At 45.3% G+C, this 23,054-nt stretch overlaps 1 protein-coding gene across 1 annotated transcript in view; it reads right to left on the bottom strand.

Moving 5' to 3' along the window:
* Positions 1–253: 253 nt before the first annotated feature.
* LOC126147703 (uncharacterized) overlaps positions 254–23,054 on the bottom strand; it is an 85,823-nt gene continuing 63,022 nt past the window's right edge. Inside the window, exon 3 of the mRNA XM_049915712.1 lies at positions 254–988. Within this exon, the coding sequence (XP_049771669.1) occupies positions 818–988 (171 nt within the window). The 3' untranslated portion in view covers positions 254–817. The remainder of the gene's footprint in view (positions 989–23,054) is intronic.

Raw genomic sequence — 23,054 nt, forward strand, 5'->3', positions numbered from 1 at the left:
GGTGGTGAACTCCACCGGCAATGGAGGGTGAAGCTTTGACAATGCCAGCCACTCGTGCTGGCGAAACGTCAGAAAAATCTTTAGATGAACGTCGGCCGAAGAACCCGAGACAGAAGCCAATAGGCAGTTTGTCAGTTTTCAAGAGCTAATTTGCGTTTTTCAGTTTGAACAAGGTAACAGCTCCTCGAGGGTGATTCTGAAATTCAAACACGAGCGTAAACTCTGACCATTTTATTTTATTAATTTGCTCCCAGATATTTTAATTTGCATTCGATGTAATCACTATTGCGGAAAGGGTTACATTGTTCTATTCAGTGTATTCCGCCCATTCGTTGTTCGACATACAGACGGTAGAGCCCTGTTAAATTATCTGGAGTAAGGCTGTGCAATGATTAAAGTAATAATTCTGTAAGGAAAGAACCACAGAAGTGTACGATCATCAGTAGAAATACGACACTATCTGAGTCTGTGATTGTAGTTTAACTGTGACGTACGATATTGAAGCACTACTCAAACAGCGTTCCGTGCCTACAGCACTTCCAAACCGGTGTCTGGTGGCGATGACGATTGCAGTGGTGCCAACGGAGGGAGTAGTATCTCAAATACGTACTTGGTGATGTATTCAAAATAGCTTTTGGTAGACAATATAATGGTAGCTGTTGTTACTAAGGACTCATAACGCTTTCAGTTGTCCAGATGATAGATATGATTATTCTGAGAGAGCTGGCATTGTCTCCAAAGTCGATCTTAGTAAACATTGTAGACGGTGGCGCTACGGACGGCGATGCTTCGTCGGTCCTGGAGTGAACCCTCCAGATCAGCGGTCAGTGGCGATACCGAGGCTGTGCATCTCGGCTGCATCAGGTAGGTACGCAGACCGCGACATCTGGCCGGACCGACGCAGGCTCCTGAAGTGCTTCTTTATCAGATCGATCAACTCCCTCAGAGACATTTTTAGCATCTTCTCATAAGTCTTCTCCGCCATTTCCTGGAACCATACATATTATCATAATTAGTACGAACACTTTGTTATTCACTACACTCAGGTGCAGATCCAGGGTTCGGTTCCGGGGGAACGACCACAATTTGTTACTGTCTCCCCCAATAACCGCCTCCCCCATGCACCCCCACTCCCTGCAAATATTACTTGGGGTAAGACACAATTTTAATGTCCCACAGATGGATATATTAGTAATAACAATAAAACATACAAAATATTTTAATATAGCGATAATAATAGTAGTAACTGTTTACCTCTGTATTTCGTATATTGCTTTAGAGTAAAACTCGAGAAACTGCTTTCCGAGAAATGTTGTATTTGAAAAGCATTTATTCAGAATTTAAGAACATAGTTTTTGCAGTTAATTTGAGGACTACACTGCTCTACAAAACTTAAGGACAAGTTAGATAAAGTAACACAACATAATAACTACTTGGAGAAAATGAATGAAATTGTGGGAGAATGTGGCCAAGGGTCTCTCAGTCGTGCACAGAACGTTGTGCGCCAAATGGCGTGATATCAGCGTCTCTGTAGCTCCAAATGGGGCTGACCACACAACACTAGACAGTTGAGTACACGGAAAAAGGCAACTTGTGTGAATCAAGGAGCAGTTGCGTACACTGCAGTGATGTTTTTTCATTACAACATGGCCTGCAGACAACGTTTAGATGACTTTCCTGCAGACAACGTTTGGGTGACTTCACGCAGGGAAGAAACATCGGGAAAACGGAAGAAGGATGGAGTGTGACGAGTGTAGCCGAGGATTTCAGCGTTCTTCACAGCACTGTTTCATGTGCATGGGGAGCCTTCTGAACCACAGGCATTGCTGCACGAAGAAGAGGAGGTGATCGACCACGGTCAATTACAGATACATTGTGCAAGAGGTGAGAAGGGACGCCCTCAAACAGCTGATGTAATTGCAACCAAGTGTAACAGGTCAACAAGACACACAATATGACGGTCCATAGTTGCTCGGCGACTGTTTGGTAAGGGTCTCTTTGCCCAACTGGGAACATGTAGCCCACCCAGACACATTGTCGAATATGATCGTTTTTTAGTCCAGACGTTATGCTGTGGGGTGGCATGAAGTTACATGGGTGTACTGACCTGCAAATATTTGAACATGGTACACTGACCACTCTGTGTCACTATGACACTGTACTCCTTTCGCTGATGAATGTTTTCAGGGGCACATTCAGCCAGTACTTCCTTTTCATGGATGAAAGTGTGTGGCCGCCTCAAACATCGCAGGTGGAAGATATTAATCGAATACACTGGTCTGCCAATTCACACAGCTTACATCCCAATGAGCATGCGTGGGATGCGTTGGGTAGACGTACTACAGCATGTATGCACTGGCAACAGTTGAACAGTTGTCAGTCGTGCTGGTGGAGACATGGAATGCTCTACCACAAGAACTCTTTACCACATTGTGGCCAGCATTGGAGCACATTGCAGACCATGCCCTGCTGTCTGTGGTGATCACACGCAATATTAAAAACCAGGACTCGTCTTTCGAAACGTTGAGAGGACCATCAGATGTCACAGTGGCTTCAGTGTAATTATTGTCTTCGAATAACAGTCTCATTTCTGTTCATCTCATGGGTGTTTGCTTGTATTACCTTCTGCACTATTCTGTAGCAGTCCATTCTACGTAAAGTGCAGGTTTCATCGAGCTCTGTCACTTCACAGTGACACATCAGACGAAAGTTAGTACCGTCCTTAAGTTCTGGACACCAGTGTATAATAGTAACAAGCACTAACAACTTTGATGTTATAATATACACAACATAAAATCGAAACGCAGTTTCATTAGTATGATCACTACACCTTGCGCTATAAGTCCAAATACGTGGCTCTATGCCTGGAGACAATAGCTGTACGAGTGTGTAAATAAATCGAATCCTGTTTTCTACCGCCTAATATTGGGAGGACATGAAAGAGAAGCAGTGGTTGGGAAGGGAGTGAGACAGGGTTGTAGCCTATCCCCGATGTTATTCAATCTGTATACTGAGCAAGCAGTAAAGGAAACAAATGAAAAAATCGGAGTAGGTATTAAAATCCATGGAGAAGAAATAAAAACTTGAAGGTTCGCCGATGAGATTGTAATTCTGTCAGAGACAGCAAAGCACTTGGAAGAGCAGTTGAACGGAATGGACAGTGTCTTGAAAGGAGGATATAAGATGAACATCAACAAAAGCAAAACGAGGATAATGGAATGTAGTCGAGTTAACTCGGGCGATGCTGAGGGAATTAGATTAGGAAATGAGACACTTAAAGTAGTAAAGGAGTTTTGTTATTTGGGGAGCCAAATAACTGATGATGGTCGAAGTAGAGAGGATATAAAATGTAGCCTGGCAATGGAAAGGAAAGCGTTTCTGAAGAAGAGACATTTGTTAACATCGAGTATAGATTTAAGTGTCAGGAAGTATTGTATGGAGTGTAGCCATGTATGAAAGTGAAACAAAGACGATAAATAGTTTGGACAAGAAGAGAATAGCTTTTGAAATGTGGTGCTACAGAAGAATGCTGAAGATTAGATGGGTAGGTCACATAATTAATGAGGAGGTATTGAATAGAATTAGGGAGAAGAGGAGTTTGTAGCACAACTTGACTAGAAGAAGGGATCGTTTGGTAGGACATGTTCTGAGGCATCAAGGGATCACCAGTTTAGTATTGGAGTGCAGCATGGAGGGTAAAAATCGTAGAGGGAGACCAAGAGATGAATACACTAAGAAGATTCAGAAGTACATACTGGGAGGTGAAGCAGCTTGTACAGGACAGAGTAGCACGGAGAGCTGCATCAGACCAGTCTCAGGACTGAAGACCACATCAACAACAATATTGGGAAAGTAATCTTCCAGTTTTTTTCATTTGCCCTGGTGTAAAATTTGTTTCTCTCATGCCTCCTTTAATCTGCACATTCACATGCTGACCAGTCTACCAACACCCTTCCAATGAGAGGGTTGCCGACTCATCTTACTTTGTGTGGGCATATTGTGACTTCAAGTTGGACACTGTTTGTGCCCAGTCATGTGGCAGCTTTCACCATGCCAAAACAGATAGGAAAAGGATGTAGTGTGGGGTGGCAGGTAATGGTTGGGACTAGCAGGTAGCAGTGCATCAGAGGACAGACACACCTAGACCATGGACCCAACTGCTATAAAATTGTGCAGACAAAAGCCACCCATTCACAGGCTGGTCAGTCCAGTAGTACCCCCCTCCAATGAGCAGATCTACCAAGACATGTTTGTCTTTGTGTGGGAAATTTTATAGTGGCTAGGTCCATGATCTGAGTGCATTGGTTCCACTGGTGCACCTTTTACCCTTCTATTTTGACATGGTAAAAGCTGCATGCCACACTACTGGGCGCAGGTAAGGTCCACTGCGCAATTGCAGTGTGCCCATACACAGTCAGAGGAAGAAGGGGGGTGGGGGAGGGGGAAGGCTGTTGACAGACTGATCAGCCTGTGAGTGGGCAGCTAAAGGCAAACATGTTGTGGCATACTGCATGAGGTGACTGGTTGGCCAGTGTGAATGGGCAGCTTAAACTCAGCTCCCTGTGATTTATCAGTACTACCTGGGGGTTTACACACTGTGTCAGACTGGTTGTTAATAACAGATGTGGTCAGCCTGGTAATATGCATGTTTAACTGGGTAGGATGTTACCTGTCAGGGTGTAAACCCATGCACATGAACAACCTCTCAGACTAACATTTGAAATGTGTGTTAAACAAAGGATGGAATTTTTTTCTATTTCTGAAGTTCAAAGCTTCCATGCTGCTTTACTCTCCAAAAGCTGGTTGAAAAATTTAGCAAATCATATACAGAAAAAATGTAAGTGCTTGTTCTGCAATGTGTTTCGGGATCCCTCCCTCTCCTTCTTGGCTCCATGCCCGATAATGCTAGTGGCTATATACTTCTCACACTTAAAGAAAAAGATGCAACTTATTAATGTTTAGTATGAATCCATATTTATAAATTAATTATTGTGAATATTAAATGACTCGTTCCACATCATTACGATTTACTGTGTAAATTATCCAAGGAACTTGAAAGTAACTAACAAGTTTGCAGTAAATGCTATGATTCAATGCACCATTTTCTCTCAATGCCGCTAATTTTTATAAGCGTATCACTAGTGATTTTTTTAGCCCCCCTAAGGCCTATCACATTAAAAATTAAAGAAAGAAAGAGGAAGTACAAGTTACGCAAGTAAAACTGTTTTACATTTATTATGCTGTCGTCCGACAAACGAGGTCCCATGTCAAAATTGGTACCTCATGACAGTACCAAAAGTAAGAACATTCGCTGCCAGATGCAGCAATGAATGAGACACACCACACGCTGCCACTGCTGAAAGAGTACATACTTAAGTCAAAGTGCAGTGCCACATAGCCCAGTCTGCAGACAGTGCTTATGACGACAGCGTCGACTTAGTTGGAACCAACAACGGAAGTTGTTTTATAAAGCACAAGTCTATATCGAACTATATAGTCAAGTGTACTTGGCTTCAGCCTTTCCCATATAGTGAGTATTGTTGCCATATAGTGATTATTGTTCGAATTTGGAGGACAGGCGACTGCGCATAGTAGAACTGTCGAAGGAACAATTCCTGTCTCGAGGTACGTTATGTTAGGGAAATTACAATTCTATGATGTAAATGGAACAGCCTATGAGTGGTTAAAGTCATATCTACAGAACAGGAAGCAAAACGTCTCTTCATATGCTTCAAGTGATTCAAAGGAGTTTGCCACTTCATCTAACTTAGATGAAATTATGTTAGGTGTTCCACAAGGTTCGATCATGGATCCCCTCCTGTTCTTAATATATGTGAATGACCTCCCTTCCTATGTGAAACAAGATGCTGAAATGACACTGTTTGCTGATGATACAAGCATAATTATCAATCCAGTAAAAGAAGGTCCGATAGAAAATGATGCAAATAAGATCTTTGGAAAAGTTATTAATTGGTTTTCTACGAATGGGCTTGCTCTGAACCTTGAAAAACATAGTACATCCAATTTTCTGCTACAAAAAGTATAATTCCTTCAATAAACATATCACATCAAAAGAAGCCAGTAGCCGCGGTAGAGCATACTAAGTTTTTGGGTGTACGTATAGATGAGAATCTTAATTGGAAAAGTCATATTTTGGATCTCCTAAGACGACTGGGTTCAGCAACTTTTGCAATCTGAATAATTGCCAATTTTTAGGATGTAGAAAATAGTAAGCTAACATACTTTGCATACTTCCACTCTCTGAGTGGAATAATATTCTGGGGCAAGTTAACACTTAGGCAAATGGTATTCACTGCTGAAAAGAAAGAAGTTAGAAAAATGTGTGGGGTTCACAGAAGCACATCTTGTAGGCATCTGTTTAAAAGGTTACTACTTCACAGTACATTTACTCAGTAATGAAATTTTTTCTCAACAACATGGACCAGTTTAAAATCAACAGTGACATTCATGATTACAATACTAGAAAAAAGAAAGACCTTCACGATACTTTACTTAACCTATCTTTGGCACAGAAAGGGGTAAATATGCTGTTATAAAACTTTTTGATAAATTACCAGATGAAATAAAATGTTTGACAGACAGCAGTAATAGATTCGAAAGCATATTGAAATCATACCTCCATGACAACTCCTTCAATACGATAGATGAATTCTTGAATATAAATAAATGTGGAGATATAATATATGCATTTTGTGCCATTTAAGGGACTGGGATAGATAATAGCAATATTTAGGTATAACACTATAATGTAAAAAAATGAAAACTTGTTTCCTGTGCGCATTTCTTGTGAATTTGACACGTTCCACATCATAACGGTTTTTCCGTGCTATTGATCAATGGACCACGTAACCAACTAACTAACTCTTATCAGTGAGGGTAGGTTTCAGATCAGTGATAGTTCTGCACAGTTCTCTGAGAGCATCATCGCGTTGCTTGGCGTGTGCAGATTTGTACCAGACGGAAGACAGATATCCACAAGTGTAACAGAGAACTGTCTATACCATTATTGAAGAATTAATTAAATGTTTGGTGTATGTTCTTTCGGACATATAATTACGACAAGTATCGCCAATGGTCACTTCAGTGCAGATGCACACCACACTCGAAATCTTAGGGGAATAGGCGAAATACCACGAGTAGTGAGGGTGGTGGGCAAGACGCACAACGTCAGTAGTGTGTGGATAAGCTGAGAGTTTGGGTCTGACAGGACGCATGCTAGGGCCGTCCGTGCAGTTGCGGTGATCACTCCGTCTGGATGGCGCAATGATCAACGCATCTGCTGAGTAAGCAGGAGGCCTGGATTTGAATCCCGGCCTGGCACAAATTTCAAACTTTCCTTATTGATTTAAATAAATGCCCACTATCAGCTAATGTCATTAATTCCTTTGTGGCTTAGTTTATAGTGGCTGTATGATGAATGTGGTGTGCGTTCTTTCATATTCAATTTCTCAATTTAACATCAGCACCTTCTGTGCTCGCGATGGCCTATGCCATTTAATTTACAGAGAAACGCTACACTTTGTGCGTGGGGCTGGGTAGAATGGCTGCTGCACCCTGGAAAAGTTCGGAGCGCGAATTGTGAATTTTTAAAGTTGTATTCCCACTACGGCTGCCAGGCAGTAGAGGCTAGCCCCGTCGATGTGCTAATCGAGTAAGCCACTGGACGGTAATGTCGACATGACAAAACACTCCGGGGAGACGGGAGTTTGCGACACTGGTCAATGGTTAAGCGAATGGAACAGCTAACACAGCGTGACCAAGAGTGAAGTAATATTTTGTAACTCGAGCATTTCTGTGCTCCTGCTACATGTTGCAAATTTAGCTGGTCCTAGCAACCAGTGCTCGGGGGTAGAGCGTGCTATTTAAAGCAGAGAGAACAAGTAAAAGGAAAAAAACATCCTCGTCCCCATCCAGTAGGACTGCACAGAAGTATAGTCACAAGGATATAAATAAACGAGCTTAGGGTTCAAGGCATTCAGTCGAGTAGCTATTCAGTCTGCATCTAAAACTGGAGAGAATGAAGGGCCTTTGAGTCTCCCAGAAACCACGACCCACCATTGGTGATGAAGATTGACTGACTACCTGCCCACTGCTTCTCTCATCGAGCTCCGACGATGTGTGCCTATCTGTGACGACTTGAAAAACTGGAATGCTCCCAGCATCCGCCCTCTGGGGGACTTTCACAGACGGACTGCAAGCTGTCTACAGTCTGGCTGGGGGAGGCGTGCCCTCGCATCCTACTAACCACATAGGCGTCATTGGCCGTTAGTCCTAGTCGACTACTGGCTGGCTGCGGGGACGGGTGGTGGCAGAGGGGGTGACCAGGGAAAATGCTGCTGGGCAACGGACAACTGTTGTCGGCTACTGCATCCAAGCACACGACATGTGGACAACGAGTACGCAGAGGGGAGCCTAGCTGGCAAGACTTCGGAGGACCTGGCCGGGCCACGCTCGTCCTACACAGCTGGCGACAAGCATGGCGCCGCGCCTGTTTTTGGGCTGCTCGGCGTCGCGGTAGCTGCCGCCCGTGACCCAGGGCAACGGACGTCAGTGCGTTCCACAAGTGGGTGAGCTTGCGAACGCATAATACGGCCCTGTGGACAGCCGGAGTACTATATAAGGCTGCTTGAATAAACACATGTCAATATTACCACTAACTGTACGCCAGGGCATAAATCTGCCCTTTCCCTCACCACTTCTCACCCAACGTGAAATATAGCAGCCCGGAATAGCCCGGATCGTCACATAGCGTAAACAAACTTCGTGTGACCCAGATCAGTCATTCCTCACATTTGATCTATTACCTTATCGGGGATAAAATGAAATTCTTTGAGTTGTAAAAGCAGGATTGGTACTATCATGGTGCTCTGTGTAAATAAAGTTAATTCCAAACTCTTCTCTCTCATCACAGTTTAATCCAATTGTAGTCTAAAATTTTCACGTACAAGCACTGACGACTATAATAATGCCACAAAAACCAGATCTTGTATTGATTACCAAACTCATACATATTGTGGCTCTATATTGAGAAATAAATAAGCTTAATCTCGGCTTGCAATGAGTAAGGCCTAATATTTTAAAAGAACAAGGTAATTATTCCAGTTTTCTTCACAAATTACAGGACACAACCGCAGGGGTGAAGTTCAGGATGTTTCTATGTTACTAGGACCGAAGTAGCATCCCTACATGTAGACTTCACAGCCCATGGCCGAGGCTTTAAGCAAGCAATTAAGATTCTCATTCACAGACGAACCGGTCTGCAGTTACAACATCAATATTAAACTATATTAGCAACTCATTTCACAATTTGTACAATTGACAAGTAAATGCCTGGGCTCTAAGACTATGGTTCAAATGGCTCTGAGCACTATGGGACTTAACTGCTGAGCTCATCAGTCCCCTAGAACTTAGAACTACTTAAAACTAACTAACCTAAGGACATCACACACATCCATGCCCGAGGCAGGATTCGAACTGCGACCGTAGCGGTCGCGCGGTTCCAGACTGTAGCCCCTAGAGCCGCTCGGCCACGCCGGCCCGCTGGGCTCTAAGACTGTTTTTCAGTGAATGAAGAAATTATCTTCAGACTGTAAAAATCAGCCAACGCACTGGGAACGCGTTTTAACACAAAAAAGTCGCAGCTTGGGTACTTGAGCAGTCAAACTGTTGCTTCGTAAAGGCACTTCTCACCATTAATCTCTGCCTTGCTGAAATCTGTCTTTATTTCATCCCCTAGCAGTCAAGACACCGTCCTGTGTAGCCTCTTTCACCACCGATCACTGCCCCGCGGGACTCAACCTCAATTTGCATCGAGCAGCTAAGCCGACGTCAGGTGCAGCCTCAGCTCGCCACAGACTACTGCCTTGCGGGACTCGGCATTCATAAACAGTAATTCCCCAGATGGCCTTTCTCTCAGAACGAACATTCCAGTATTTAACGTCACTGAGTAACTTTCAGCCTAAATTACAGTTTCAGTGATATATTAGCAGTCTTCTGATAACATCTTGGATATTCGGGAATCCAGCCGGATGTTCGCGTCGTTCTCGCACGATATTTCAACAGCGTGCCTCACTGTCTTCTTCAGGAGCTACCTGAGACTGGTCCTTGGGTCGATCGAGTCCAGTATTTATGCCTGGGAGGAGCTGGGCGTTCCCTAATCGGTCCGCGCCGGGTCGAGTGTTCCATCTGAGGTCCGCGCCCGCCAGACTCGGCTTCAACGCACCCCTCCAGTCGCAGATGTTCCGCCTGCCGTCGGCGCCCGTTGTGGCCGTCCTCAACGGATGTGGTTATCATCTGAGGTGTGTCAGACCCGGTCTGAGATGTTGGGTACTCTATCTCCTGACTGTTACTATGATTTCCACTTCTGTTTCGTGCTGGGCGTTCCCTAATCGGTCCGCGCCGCGTCGTGTGTTCCGTTTGAGGTCCGCGCCCGCCAGACGCGGTTACATTGTCCCTCTCTGATCGCTGGTGTTCCCTCCGCCGTTCGCGCCCGGCCTGGCCGTCTTCTGAAGTCGAGTTCATGATCTGGGGTGTGTCACATCTGGTCCCCAATGTCAGACACCTTGTCTCACGGCTGTTCTCTCGGTCTCCACTTCTATTTCTTGTAGAATCCCGGAGTGTCCTGCGTTGAGTTTTCACAAGCTCAAGCGCTGGATTCGAGGCAGTGCTGATTTGGTATCCCGAGTCACGGTTGATTAGATTGTCTGTAACCTTAAACTCAATGGCTTCTTTAGTGACACTGTCTCAAAATCTTGAGGTCTGTGTCACAATCTTGGTGTCATTGTAAACCATTGAATGACCAAGTGCCAGACAATGCTCTGCTATGGCTGATTTAGTTGCCTGCTTGAGTCTGGTATGTCTCTGGTGTTCTTTACACCTGATGTTCACAGTTCTGGTGGTCTGGCCAATGTATGACATCCCACACTGGCATGGTATGTTGTAAATACCTGGCTTGCGTAGCCCCAGGTCATCTTTTACATTCCCCAGCATAGCCCCAATTTTGGTGGGTGGGCAAAATATGCTCTTGATGTCATATTTATGGAGAATCCTGCTGATCTTGGCAGAGATAGGCCCGGCATATGGCAGGTATGCCATCTTCTTTGCCTCTTCTGGTTCTTCTTCTGGATCCTTTGGCCAGTTAGCAGGTTGAAGTGCCTTCTGGATATCTCTAGAGGAGTACCGATTGCTGCTGAACACTGATTGTAAGTGTTCTATTTCTGTGGCCAGACTATCAGGACCTGACAGAGTTTGTGCTCTGTGGACCAGTGTTTTGAGCACTCCATTCTTCTGTGCCGGATGGTGGCAACTGCTGGCTTGTACGTATAAGTCAGTTTGCGGTACACACTGTGTCCAAATGTGCCGATGCCTTTCTCTTCACCAGAACATCCAAGAACGGAAGTAGTCCATCCTTCTCCATTTCCATTGTGAACTGAATGTTCGCATGGCAAGAGTTCAGATGTAGCAGGAACTCATCTAACTTCTCTCTACCATGGGGCCATATGACAAAGGTATCATCCACATAGCGAAAAAAACACTTGGGCTGATATGTGGCTGAAGAGAGTGCCTCCACTTCAAACCTTTCCATAAATAGGTTGGCCATCACTGGTGATAGAGGGCTGCCCATAGCCACCCCTTCTGTTTGTTCGTAAAATTGACCCCCATATAGGAAGTACATCGAGGTGAGTACGTGCCTGAATAGGTCAAGGAGAGCCCCATCGAACTTGACCTATTCAGGCACGTACTCACCTCGACGTACTTCCTATATGGGGATCAATTTTACGAACAAACAGAAGGGGTGGCTATGGGCAGCCCTCTATCACCAGTGATGGCCAACCTATTTATGGAAAGGTTTGAAGTGGAGGCACTCTCTTCAGCCACATATCAGCCCAAGTGTTTTTTTCGCTATGTGGATGATACCTTTGTCATATGGCCCCATGGTAGAGAGAAGTTAGATGAGTTCCTGCTACATCTGAACTCTTGCCATGCGAACATTCAGTTCACAATGGAAATGGAGAAGGATGGACTACTTCCGTTCTTGGATGTTCTGGTGAAGAGAAAGGCATCGGCACATTTGGACACAGTGTGTACCGCAAACTGACTTATACGTACAAGCCAGCAGTTGCCACCATCCGGCACAGAAGAATGGAGTGCTCAAAACACTGGTCCACAGAGCACAAACTCTGTCAGGTCCTGATAGTCTGGCCACAGAAATAGAACACTTACAATCAGTGTTCAGCAGCAATCGGTACTCCTCTAGAGATATCCAGAAGGCACTTCAACCTGCTAACTGGCCAAAGGATCCAGAAGAAGAACCAGAAGAGGCAAAGAAGATGGCATACCTGCCATATGCCGGGCCTATCTCTGCCAAGATCAGCAGGATTCTCCATAAATATGACATCAAGAGCATATTTTGCCCACCCACCAAAATTGGGGCTATGCTGGGGAATGTAAAAGATGACCTGGGGCTACGCAAGCCAGGTATTTACAACATACCATGCCAGTGTGGGATGTCATACATTGGCCAGACCACCAGAACTGTGAACATCAGGTGTAAAGAACACCAGAGACATACCAGACTCAAGCAGGCAACTAAATCAGCCATAGCAGAGCATTGTCTGGCACTTGGTCATTCAATGGTTTACAATGACACCAAGATTGTGACACAGACCTCAAGATTTTGAGACAGTGTCACTAAAGAAGCCATTGAGTTTAAGGTTACAGACAATCTAATCAACCGTGACTCGGGATACCAAATCAGCACTGCCTCGAATCCAGCGCTTGAGCTTGTGAAAACTCAACGCAGGACACTCCGGGATTCTACAAGAAATAGAAGTGGAGACCGAGAGAACAGCCGTGAGACAAGGTGTCTGACATTGGGGACCAGATGTGACACACCCCAGATCATGAACTCGACTTCAGAAGACGGCCAGGCCGGGCGCGAACGGCGAAGGGAACACCAGCGATCAGAGAGGGACAATGTAACCGCGTCTGGCGGGCGCGGACCTCAAACGGAACACACGACGCGGCGCGGACCGATTAGGGAACGCCCAGCACGAAACAGAAGTGGAAATCATAGTAACAGTCAGGAGATAGAGTACCCAACATCTCAGACCGGGTCTGACACACCTCAGATGATAACCACATCCGTTGAGGACGGCCACAACGGGCGCCGACGGCAGGCGGAACATCTGCGACTGGAGGGGTGCGTTGAAGCCGAGTCTGGCGGGCGCAGACCACAGATGGAACACTCGACCCGGCGCGGACCGATTAGGGAACGCCCAGCTCCTCCCAGGCAAAAATACTGGACTCGATCGACCCAAGGACCAGTCTCAGGTAGCACCTGAAGAAGACAGCGAGGTACGCTGTTGAAATATCGTGAGAGAACGACGCGAACATCCGGCTGGATTCCCGAATATCCAAGATGTCAACAGATCGCCGGGAAAGCATGAAGAATTACAGTCTGATACTTAATGCAAGTGATATTGTTCTTTGCTATCTGGGCATATCAATTAAACTGTGCTGCTCCCTATGGTTACAACACATAATAATGACTCGGACTGAATCAGAAGGGTCGTCGCAGCGACTGGAATGTCAACACTTTTGGTATTTCGTGTTTGCCGACTGTAACTCTCCCACACCAATACACTGCTTGGAACTGTTTCTAATCTTTAGTGTGTTTATCACTACATTAGTGTGTTATAATTGTCCTCTATCTCATTTCATCATGGCGCTGCAGGAATTGGACAGCTCAGTATAGATAATACTTTAGAAACGAAAATTCGACAATTACAGCTTCTTTGGAAAACGTTGTCCAACCTGGATAATGCCGTTACCCCATGCTGCCTCCACTGTTGTCAGGCTTCAATGAGGAACTGAAACCAACGTTAGCCTACCTCACAAGGATGGAATAGCAGTTTGTGACCTCCAACATTCACGGTCAGACTCAACGTGAAGATCTCCTACTTGCATACTCTGGTGCTAAAGTGTATCAACCTCACCAGCTGTGTAGACCAGGTGTGGATCCTAGTAAATTAACATAAGACGGGTGTTCAATAAGTAACGCAACACATTTTTTTCTCGGACAGTTTCGGTTGAAAAAGTGCAGAATTTTCTGTGGGAATTCATGTAATACTTCAGCTTCAGCTCTTATAGTTTCGTGCCGTTCCGATTGGTGGCGGCGCTACTTACAGCCGTGTGTAACGGAAGTGTGTTCCAGGCAGAGAGCTGACATTGAGTTTATTTTGGCTGAAAACCAGAGCAGCGCTATGCAGGATGTCTACGAAGACTTGGCAGTGAACAAAAGCACGGCGAGTCGTTGGGCGAGGCGTTTGTCATCATCGTAGCAAGTTCGCGCAAACCTGACGGATCTCCCTCGTGCCTGCCGGCAGCACAAATTTGTGACTCCTGCAGTGTTGGAACGTGTGACATTCTCACTCAACGTGATTAAAGAATCACAATCAAACAGCCCGCTGTACAGCTGGACGTCTCTGTTGGTTATACAGAAACACTGGTCCACAAGTTGAAGTACTCAAATGTGTGTGCCCGCTAGGTTCTTCACCACATATCAGAAGACCATAAGGAGCAATGAAGAACCATTTATGCGTAATCACTTGCGCGTTACGAGGCTGATCGTAACATTTTTTTCTGGAATATCGTCACAGGCGCTGAGACATGGGTCCATCATCTCGAACCGTAAACAAAACGGCAATCCATGGAGTGGCGCCTCCTCCCCTGCTCAGAAGGAGTTCGAAGTCGCCCCCTCACTCAGCCGGTAACGTCAAGGCGACACTGTTCTCGGACTATGAAGGGATTATTCTGTTTTATGTTCTCTCTCATAGTGCAATGATCAACTCTGAAGTGAACTGTGCTACCTCCAGGAGACTGAAGAGACGATTGCAGCGTGTTCATCGCCACAAAAGTGAAAACGAAGTTCATCTTCTTCACGACAACCCAAGACCCCACACAAGTCTGAGAACTCGAGGGGAGCTCACAAAACGTCATTGGACTCTTCCTCCTCATCCATACTACAGCCCCGATCTCGCATCTTCCGACTTCCATCTGTTTGGCACAATGAAGGATGCACTCCGTGGGAAGCAGTCGTGGATGATGGGGAGATTATCGATGCAGCAAGACGTTGGCTCTAACGTCGACCAGTAGAGTGGTAGAATGTAGGCATACTGGTCCTCGCAGTTAGGTGACGTAAAGCCATCGCATAGAACGGAGACTATGTTGAAAGATAGGGTGCACTCGAATCCTGAACAAAACCAGCTTGCTTTCAGAAAGAAATTGTTGCTTTGCTTATGGAAATCACATCGTACATTCAGTTGAAGAACCAGCTAAACGTCTACTGTGCTACACTTCATGTCATCAGTGCAACTACATACTTTAAACAATTCTTGACGTCATTCACTACATTGCAGACGCTCTGCCAGTCCTTCAGACTTGTAAAAGAAATAGAGCCTGCACCACTTCCATCGCCACAAGGCTATTATCCACCATATAGGCACAACCACTCTAAAGATTCCCAATTGCATACGCATTTCTTGTCGATAATATTACGTTTCCATTGTGGCATCAGTTCAGGAAACCAATTCCTTACAGAAAGCATTATCTGACAATTGTAATGATTAATTTTCTGTACCAGTTAACAATTTGCGTGCAGTAACATTTGGAATACAAGATGATTTCTTACCTGATGCACACAGAGGCTCCGTGGAATCTTCCAATCCGCTAAATGTCAGTATCGCTCCATTATCTGAAGGGTTAGCTAACTGTTTGTCACACATCAGTGAACTTGTACCCCAAGAGTTTTCGACTGCAGAAATAACACCATTAGTAGTGCCGTTGTTTCCATCTCTGGGTGACGTTCTGCCCACATCTCCGATTGAGGTATCCCAATCAGCAGTCTGTTTGGACTTTTCATTTCGGGAAGTGGACCAGTCAACATCCAAGTGTTGCACATTGGACTCTCTTAGGTGCAAAAACTGAAGAGCGTCGAAGTGTTGGACATTCCTCAGAACTATTCTGTATTACCAATGGTGAAGACACTACGTTCACAGACAGGACCAGTGGCGCAGATTCAAGTCGTGATACAATAATGCGCTATGTCATTCAGGGACCAGAGTAGGCGATTCATTGTATTCTTGTATCTTGTATACCCGTGGTCTAGGGGTAGCGTCTTTGATTCATAATCAAAACGTCTTCCGTCCTGTGTTCGAACCCGCCACTGCTTAAATGTTGATTAATAATCAGCATTGGCGACCGAAGACTTCCGGCATAAGAAGTCAGCCTCATTCTGCCAACGGCCTTGTCAAAGAGGGCGGAGGAGCGGATAGAGGTTCAGGGCACTCTCTTGTCCTAGGGGTGGGAAATTGCCCCTAAAGGCGGAAGAATCAGCAATGATCAACGACATGAGGATGCAGAAGACAATGGAAACCACTGCATTAAAGACACGTAACGTGTATCCACAGGACATGTGGCCTGTAATTGAAGAAGTGTCATGATGATCTCTCCATTGGCAAAAGATTCCGGAATAGTCCCCCATCCGGATCTCCGGGAGGGGACTGCCAAGGGGGAGGTTACCATGAGAAAAAGATTGAATAATCGGCGAAAGGATAACGTTCTACGAGTCGGGGCGTGGAATGTCAGAAGCCTGAACGTGGTAGGGAAACTAGAAAATCTGAAAAGGGAAATGCAAAGGCTCAGTCTAGATATAGTCGGGGTCAGTGAAGTGAAGTGGAAGGAAGACAAGGATTTCTGGTCAGATGAGTATCGGGTAATATCAACAGCAGCAGAAAATGGTATAACAGGTGTAGGATTCGTTATGAATAGGAAGATAGGGCAGAGGGTGTGTTACTGTGAACAGTTCAGTGACCGGGTTGTTCTAATCAGAATCGACAGCAGACCAACACTGACAACGATAGTTCAGGTATACATGCCGACGTCGCAAGCTGAAGATGAACAGATAGAGAAAGTGTATGAGGATATTGAAAGGGTAATGCAGTATGTAAAGGGGGACGAAAATCTAATAGTCATGGGCGACTGGAATGCAGTTGTAGGGGAAGGAGTAGAAGAAAAGGTTACAGGAGAATATGGGCTTGGGACAAGGAATGAAAGAGGAGAAAGACTAATTGAGTTCTGTAACAAGTTTCATCTGGTAACAGCGCATACCCTGTTCAAGAATCGCAAGAGGAGGGGGTATACTAGGAAAAGGCCGGGAGATACGGGAAGACTTCAATTAGATTACATCATGGTCAGACAGAGATTCCGAAATCAGATACTAGATTGTAAGGCGTACCCAGGAGCAGATATAGACTCAGATCACAATATAGTAATGATGAAGAGTAGGCTGAAGTTCAAGACATTAGTCAGGAAGAATAAATACGCAAAGAAGTGGGATAGGGAAGTACTAAGGAATGACGAGATACGTTTGAAGTTCTCTAACGCTATAGATACAGCAATAAGGAATAGCACAGTAGGCAGTACAGTTGAAGACGAATGGAAATCCCTAAAAATGGCCATTACAGAACTTGGGAAGGAAAACATAGGTACAAAGAAGGTAGCTGCGAAGAAACCATAGGTAACAGAAGAAATACTTCAGTTGATTGATGAAAGGAGGAAGTACAAACATGTTCCGGGAAAATCAGGAATACAGAAATACAAGGCGCTGAGGAATAAAATAAATAGGAAGTGCAGGGAAGCTAAGACGAAATGGCTGCAGGAAAAATGTGAAGACATCGAAAAAGACATGATTGTCGGAAGGACAGACTCAGCATACAGGAAAGTCAAAACAACCTTTGGTGACATTAAAAGCGACGGTGGTAACATTAAGAGTGCAACGGGAATTCAACTGTTAAATGCAGAGGAGAGAGCAGATAGATGGAAAGAATACATTAAAAGCCTCTATGAGGGTGAAGATTTGTCTGATGTGATAGAAGAAGAAACAGTAGTCGATTTAGAAGAGATAGGGGATCCAGTATTAGAATTGGAATTTAAAAGAGCTTTGGAGGACTTACGGTCCAATAAGGCAGAAGGGATAGATAACATTCCATCAGAATTTCTAAAATCATTGGGTGAAGTGGCAACAAAACGGCTATTCACGTTGGTGTGTAGAATATATGAGTCTGGCGATATACCATCTGACTTTCGGAAAAGTATCATCCACACAATTCCAAAGACGGCAAGAGCTGACAATGAAGTTAAGGAATTCTGCTACCTAGGCAGTAAAATAACCAATGACGGACGGAGCAATGAGGACATCGAAAGCAGACTCGCTATGGCAAAAAAGGCATTTCTGGCCAAGAGAAGTCTACTAATATCAAATACCGGCCTTAATTTGAGGAAGAAATTTCTCAGGATGTACGTCTGGAGTACAGCATTGTATGGTAGTGAAACAAGGACTGTGGGAAAACCGGAACAGAAGAGAATCGAAGCATTTGAGATGTGGTGCTATAGACGAATGTTGAAAATTAGGTGGACTGATAAGGTAAGGAATGAGGAGGTTCTACGGAGAACCGGAGAGGAAAGGAATATGTGGAAAACACTGATAAGGAGAAGGGACAGGATGGTAGGACATCTGCTAAGACAAGAGGGAATGACTTCCATGGTACTAGAGGGAGCTGTAGAGGGCCAAAACTGTAGAGGAAGACAGAGATTGGAATACGTCAAGCAAATAATTGAGGACGTAGGTTGCAAGTGCTACTCTGAGATGAAGAGGTTAGAACAGGAAAGGAATTCGTGGCGGGCCGCATCAAACCAATCAGTAGACCGATGAAAAAAAAAAAAAAAAAAAGACCTCTGTGGACGCTACTTCTTCTATAATGGTTCCCAGCCATCCTGAAACATGATTAAGACGGGACCACCCACCGGCATCGCAACACTGGCTGGCGTACGTCGCTTGTAAGCTAATACAGTGGTCAGTGTACACACACCGACAGGACAAATCGCTTAAATGTAACCTGGGATCGCTCCACGGAACTCGCAGCACTAGCATCACCGCTCACGGCGTCTGTATCGTCGCCAGAGGCACTACAATGGCGGAACTAGCTACTTCTGCAGGCATCTGCTGTCTTTCGTCCTTACCAAATGCACCTAACTCCATTGTTGCAAACGCGCTATTTTGAACAAGCTCTGCAGTCTGTGCTGCTAACTGTGAGCAATTACCTGCTCCATACCAAATGGTTCATATGGCTCTGAGCACTATGGTACTTAACATCTGAGGTCATCAGTCCCCTAGAACTTAGAACTAATTAATCCTAACCAACCTAAGGGCATTACACACATCGTTGCCCGAGGCAGGATTTGAACCTGCGACCGTAGCGGTCGCGCGGTTCCGGACTGAAGCGCCTACAACCGTTCGGCCACATCGACTGGCTGCACCATATCCAAACGACTTGCTTGTCCAAGGCGGTTTCAATAATTCTCCAGTGGCACCCTTACCAACGGCTAGACTCATCACAGTAGCTGCCGTCGACCTTTGACAGATCGGAGGCCACTGCAGTCCGTAGTCAATATTCTCCTATTGTTGAGTTGGGTCAGCCAGATCACGACTATGTCACTCTGATATGCACACCCTTCCATCCAAGGCAATTTCAAGACGTTTCACAAACTTCTGCAACTCTTCTTGTTGCCAAAATCATTAATCCCAAGGACTCTGACACGCAACTTGGTCTGACGTCTTTGAATGGTGTCCCTTGCTGCCACAATTACACATCCTACGGACATGCAATGTTTTCAGGGAGCAGTATCTGCACAAAGCAAGACTCCACCCCGCAGCACACGTAACGATCGGCCTCTCAAGACTCCTCGGGTTCATAACACCACGGCCACCAACAGGGACCGCTGCATACCGGCACGAACTCCATGGCCTACTGACACGACTTTCCCGGTTCTTCACTTGCTCCGTCTTGAAAATTCAAAGGAAACGACTCCCTCACCAATGCCATTGTTTAGCATTGGCCTTCAATGACACATATTCTGCAGTTGTTCTCTTTTCAGTTCTGCTCTGAACAGTCCCCATCGACACTAGACCCAGCATTCGTGGCTCGTGGACAGCTGCAGCGAACCAACGGGCTCTAGGCGACCTTGAGACCACGACCAGAGGGACAGATACACAGCCCCTGAGGGCACCTACACTGATGCTTTCAACTGAATTGGCTCCAGAGCAACACATCCATTGGAAACTCCCCAGTGACACCAGTCTCTACATCAGTGGGACGGCTATTGCATCGCATTACAATCAATGCGGAACAGATTCCATACTGAGAGGCATCCACCGCCTGCATCGCAACACTACATGGTGTACGTCGCTTGTAAATAAATACAGTAGTAAGTGTATACACGCAAAAATGACGTTTCGTAATAAGTGGTACAGAATTTTATATGTTGAAGTATTTAATTTGTGAGTTCATTGTGCGTGAGAAATGTGGTACAAAAATGAAACTAAGAATGGTCACAAGTGTTGCTTGGCCTATAAATTGTATGTGAGTGTTGCTGGCGTATTTTAGATGTGGAAATACTGCAGCGTACATCATAAATTTTTTAGTTAAATCTTTTTGAACATGACACAAAAATTCAGATATTTTCGATAGTTCTGATGACAGCCAAAATAATTGCTATTAGTATACTAAGATGGTGTCTGTTCTTTCGAACATGTCCGAAAGAACAGATACCATCTTAGTATAGATACAGTTAAGGCTCACCAGCCACTTGACCATCTTCTTCTTCTGTGCGAATGCACAAACAGTGCCCGAAGTCTTACGGGAATCGGCAACGCGCCGCGAGTAATGAGTATAATGGGCGGGGGCACTACGAATGTAGTGCGGGACAATATGTTGAGAATGTGGGTTTCGCGGGAGGCGTGTCAGAGATAAATCCCTGCAGTCGCGCTATCCTATGTGTCCTCGGTGGCTCAGATGGATCGCCGGCACGGCAGCTCAGCGTGTTTGGTCAGAGAGCTGGTTGGCCTCTGTAATAAAAAAAAAACTGAGTGAAACGATCAACAAACGAACTTCACCGGATGTCATGTGATGTCCGAAACGAACAAACACAACGATCAACAACGAACAAAATGAAAAAAAGGATGGATAGAGCGTCTGCCATGTAAGCAGGAGATCCCGGGTTCGAGTCCCGGCCGGGGCACACAGTTTTGTCTGTCCCCGTTGACGTATGTCAACGCCTGTAAGCAGCTAACGGTGTTCATTTCATTGTAATTGCTATGGGGTTACATTGCGACTGGCTGTTTCATTTTAATGGCTGCTAAAATACTAAACTGTAGTTGCAGAACGGGGGAGGATATGGACAGGGACCGGGAATGCGAGGAAGAGAGCGTGGCTTGACACGTGATGATGATGATATTGATGGGAGTCATGATGTCATTTGTAAAGGTGATGACTCCACTGTTAAGAGGACAGGGCTTGTGATGTCACAATTGTAAGCAAAGTGAGTTAGATCCGGCAAAGTTACACTACTACCGTACAGATATTTTCAGGAGTGTCCGCGACAGAATCGTAAAGATCTGATGTAATACAATCAAGTGGTTTCAATTCCGTCACTAACTCAGCTTGAAGGTAGCTTGTAAAGTTACCAGCCAAAATTTTGGAACAAGAAATATTGCTGTGCCGGATGCACACACGATAGGTGATGGAATAAGTACACTACTGGCCATTGAAATTGCTACACTACGAAGATGACTAGCTGCAGACGCGAAATTTAACCGACAGGAAGAAGATGCTGTGATATGCAAATGATTAGTTTTTAAGAGCATTCGCACCAGGCTGGCGCCGGTGGCGACACCTAGAACGTGCAGACATTAGGAAACTCTCCAACCGATATCGCATACACAAACAAGAGTTGACCGGCGTTGCCTGGTGAAACGTTGTTGTGATGCCTCGTGTAAGGGGGAGAAATGCGTACCAACACGTTTCCGATTTTGATAAAGGTCGCATACTAGCCTATCGCGATTGTGGTTTATCGTATCGCGACATTGCTGCTCACGTTCGACGAGATCCAATGACTGTTAGCAGAATATGGAATCGGTGGGTTCAGGAGGGTAATACGGAACGCCGTGCTGGATCCCAACGGCCTCGTATCACTAGCAGTCGAGATGACAGGCATCTTATCCTCATGGCTGTAACGGATCGTGTAGCCACGTATCGATCCCTGAGTCAACAGATGGGGACGTTTTCAAGACAACAACCATCTGCACGGACAGTTGATCGACGTTTGCAGCAGCATGGACTATCAGCTCGGAGACCATGGCTGCGGTTACCCTTGACGCTGCATCACAGGCACAACGACGAATCTGGCTGCACGAATGGCAAAACGTCATTTTTTCGAATGAGTCCAGGTTCTGTTTACAGCATCATGATGGTCGCATCCGTGTTTGGCGACATCGCACTGAACGCACATTGGAAGCATGTATTCGTCATCGCCATACTGGCGTATCACCCGGCGTGATGGTATGGGGTGCCATTGGTTACATGTCTCGGTCACCTCTTGCTCGCATTGACGGCACTTTGAACAGTGGACGTTACATGTCAGATGTGTTACGACCCGTGGCTCTACCCTTCATTCGATCCCTACGAAACCCTACATTTCAGCAGGATAATGCACGACCGCATGTTGCAGGTCCTGTACGGGCCTTTCTGGATACAAAAAATGTTCGACTGCTGCCCTGGCCAGCACATTCTCCAGATCTCTCACCAATTAAAAACGTCTGGTCAATGGTGGCCGAGCAACTGGCTCGTCCCAATACACCAGTCACTACTCTTGATGAACTGTGGTATCGTGTTGAAGTTTTATTGGCAGCTGTACCTGTACATGCCATCCAAGCTCTGTTTGACTCAATGCCCAGGCGTATCAAGGCCGTTATTACGGCCAGAGGTGGTTGTTCTGGGTACTGATTTCTCAGGATCTATGCACCCAAATTGCGTGTAAATGTAATCAAATGTCAGTTCTAGTATAATGTATTTGTCCAATAAATACCCGTTTATCATCTGCGTTTCTTCTTGGTGTAGCAGTTTTAATGGTCAGTA

This window comes from Schistocerca cancellata, chromosome 2 (assembly GCF_023864275.1).
Source record: "Schistocerca cancellata isolate TAMUIC-IGC-003103 chromosome 2, iqSchCanc2.1, whole genome shotgun sequence".
Taxonomy (NCBI): Eukaryota; Metazoa; Arthropoda; class Insecta; order Orthoptera; family Acrididae; genus Schistocerca; species Schistocerca cancellata.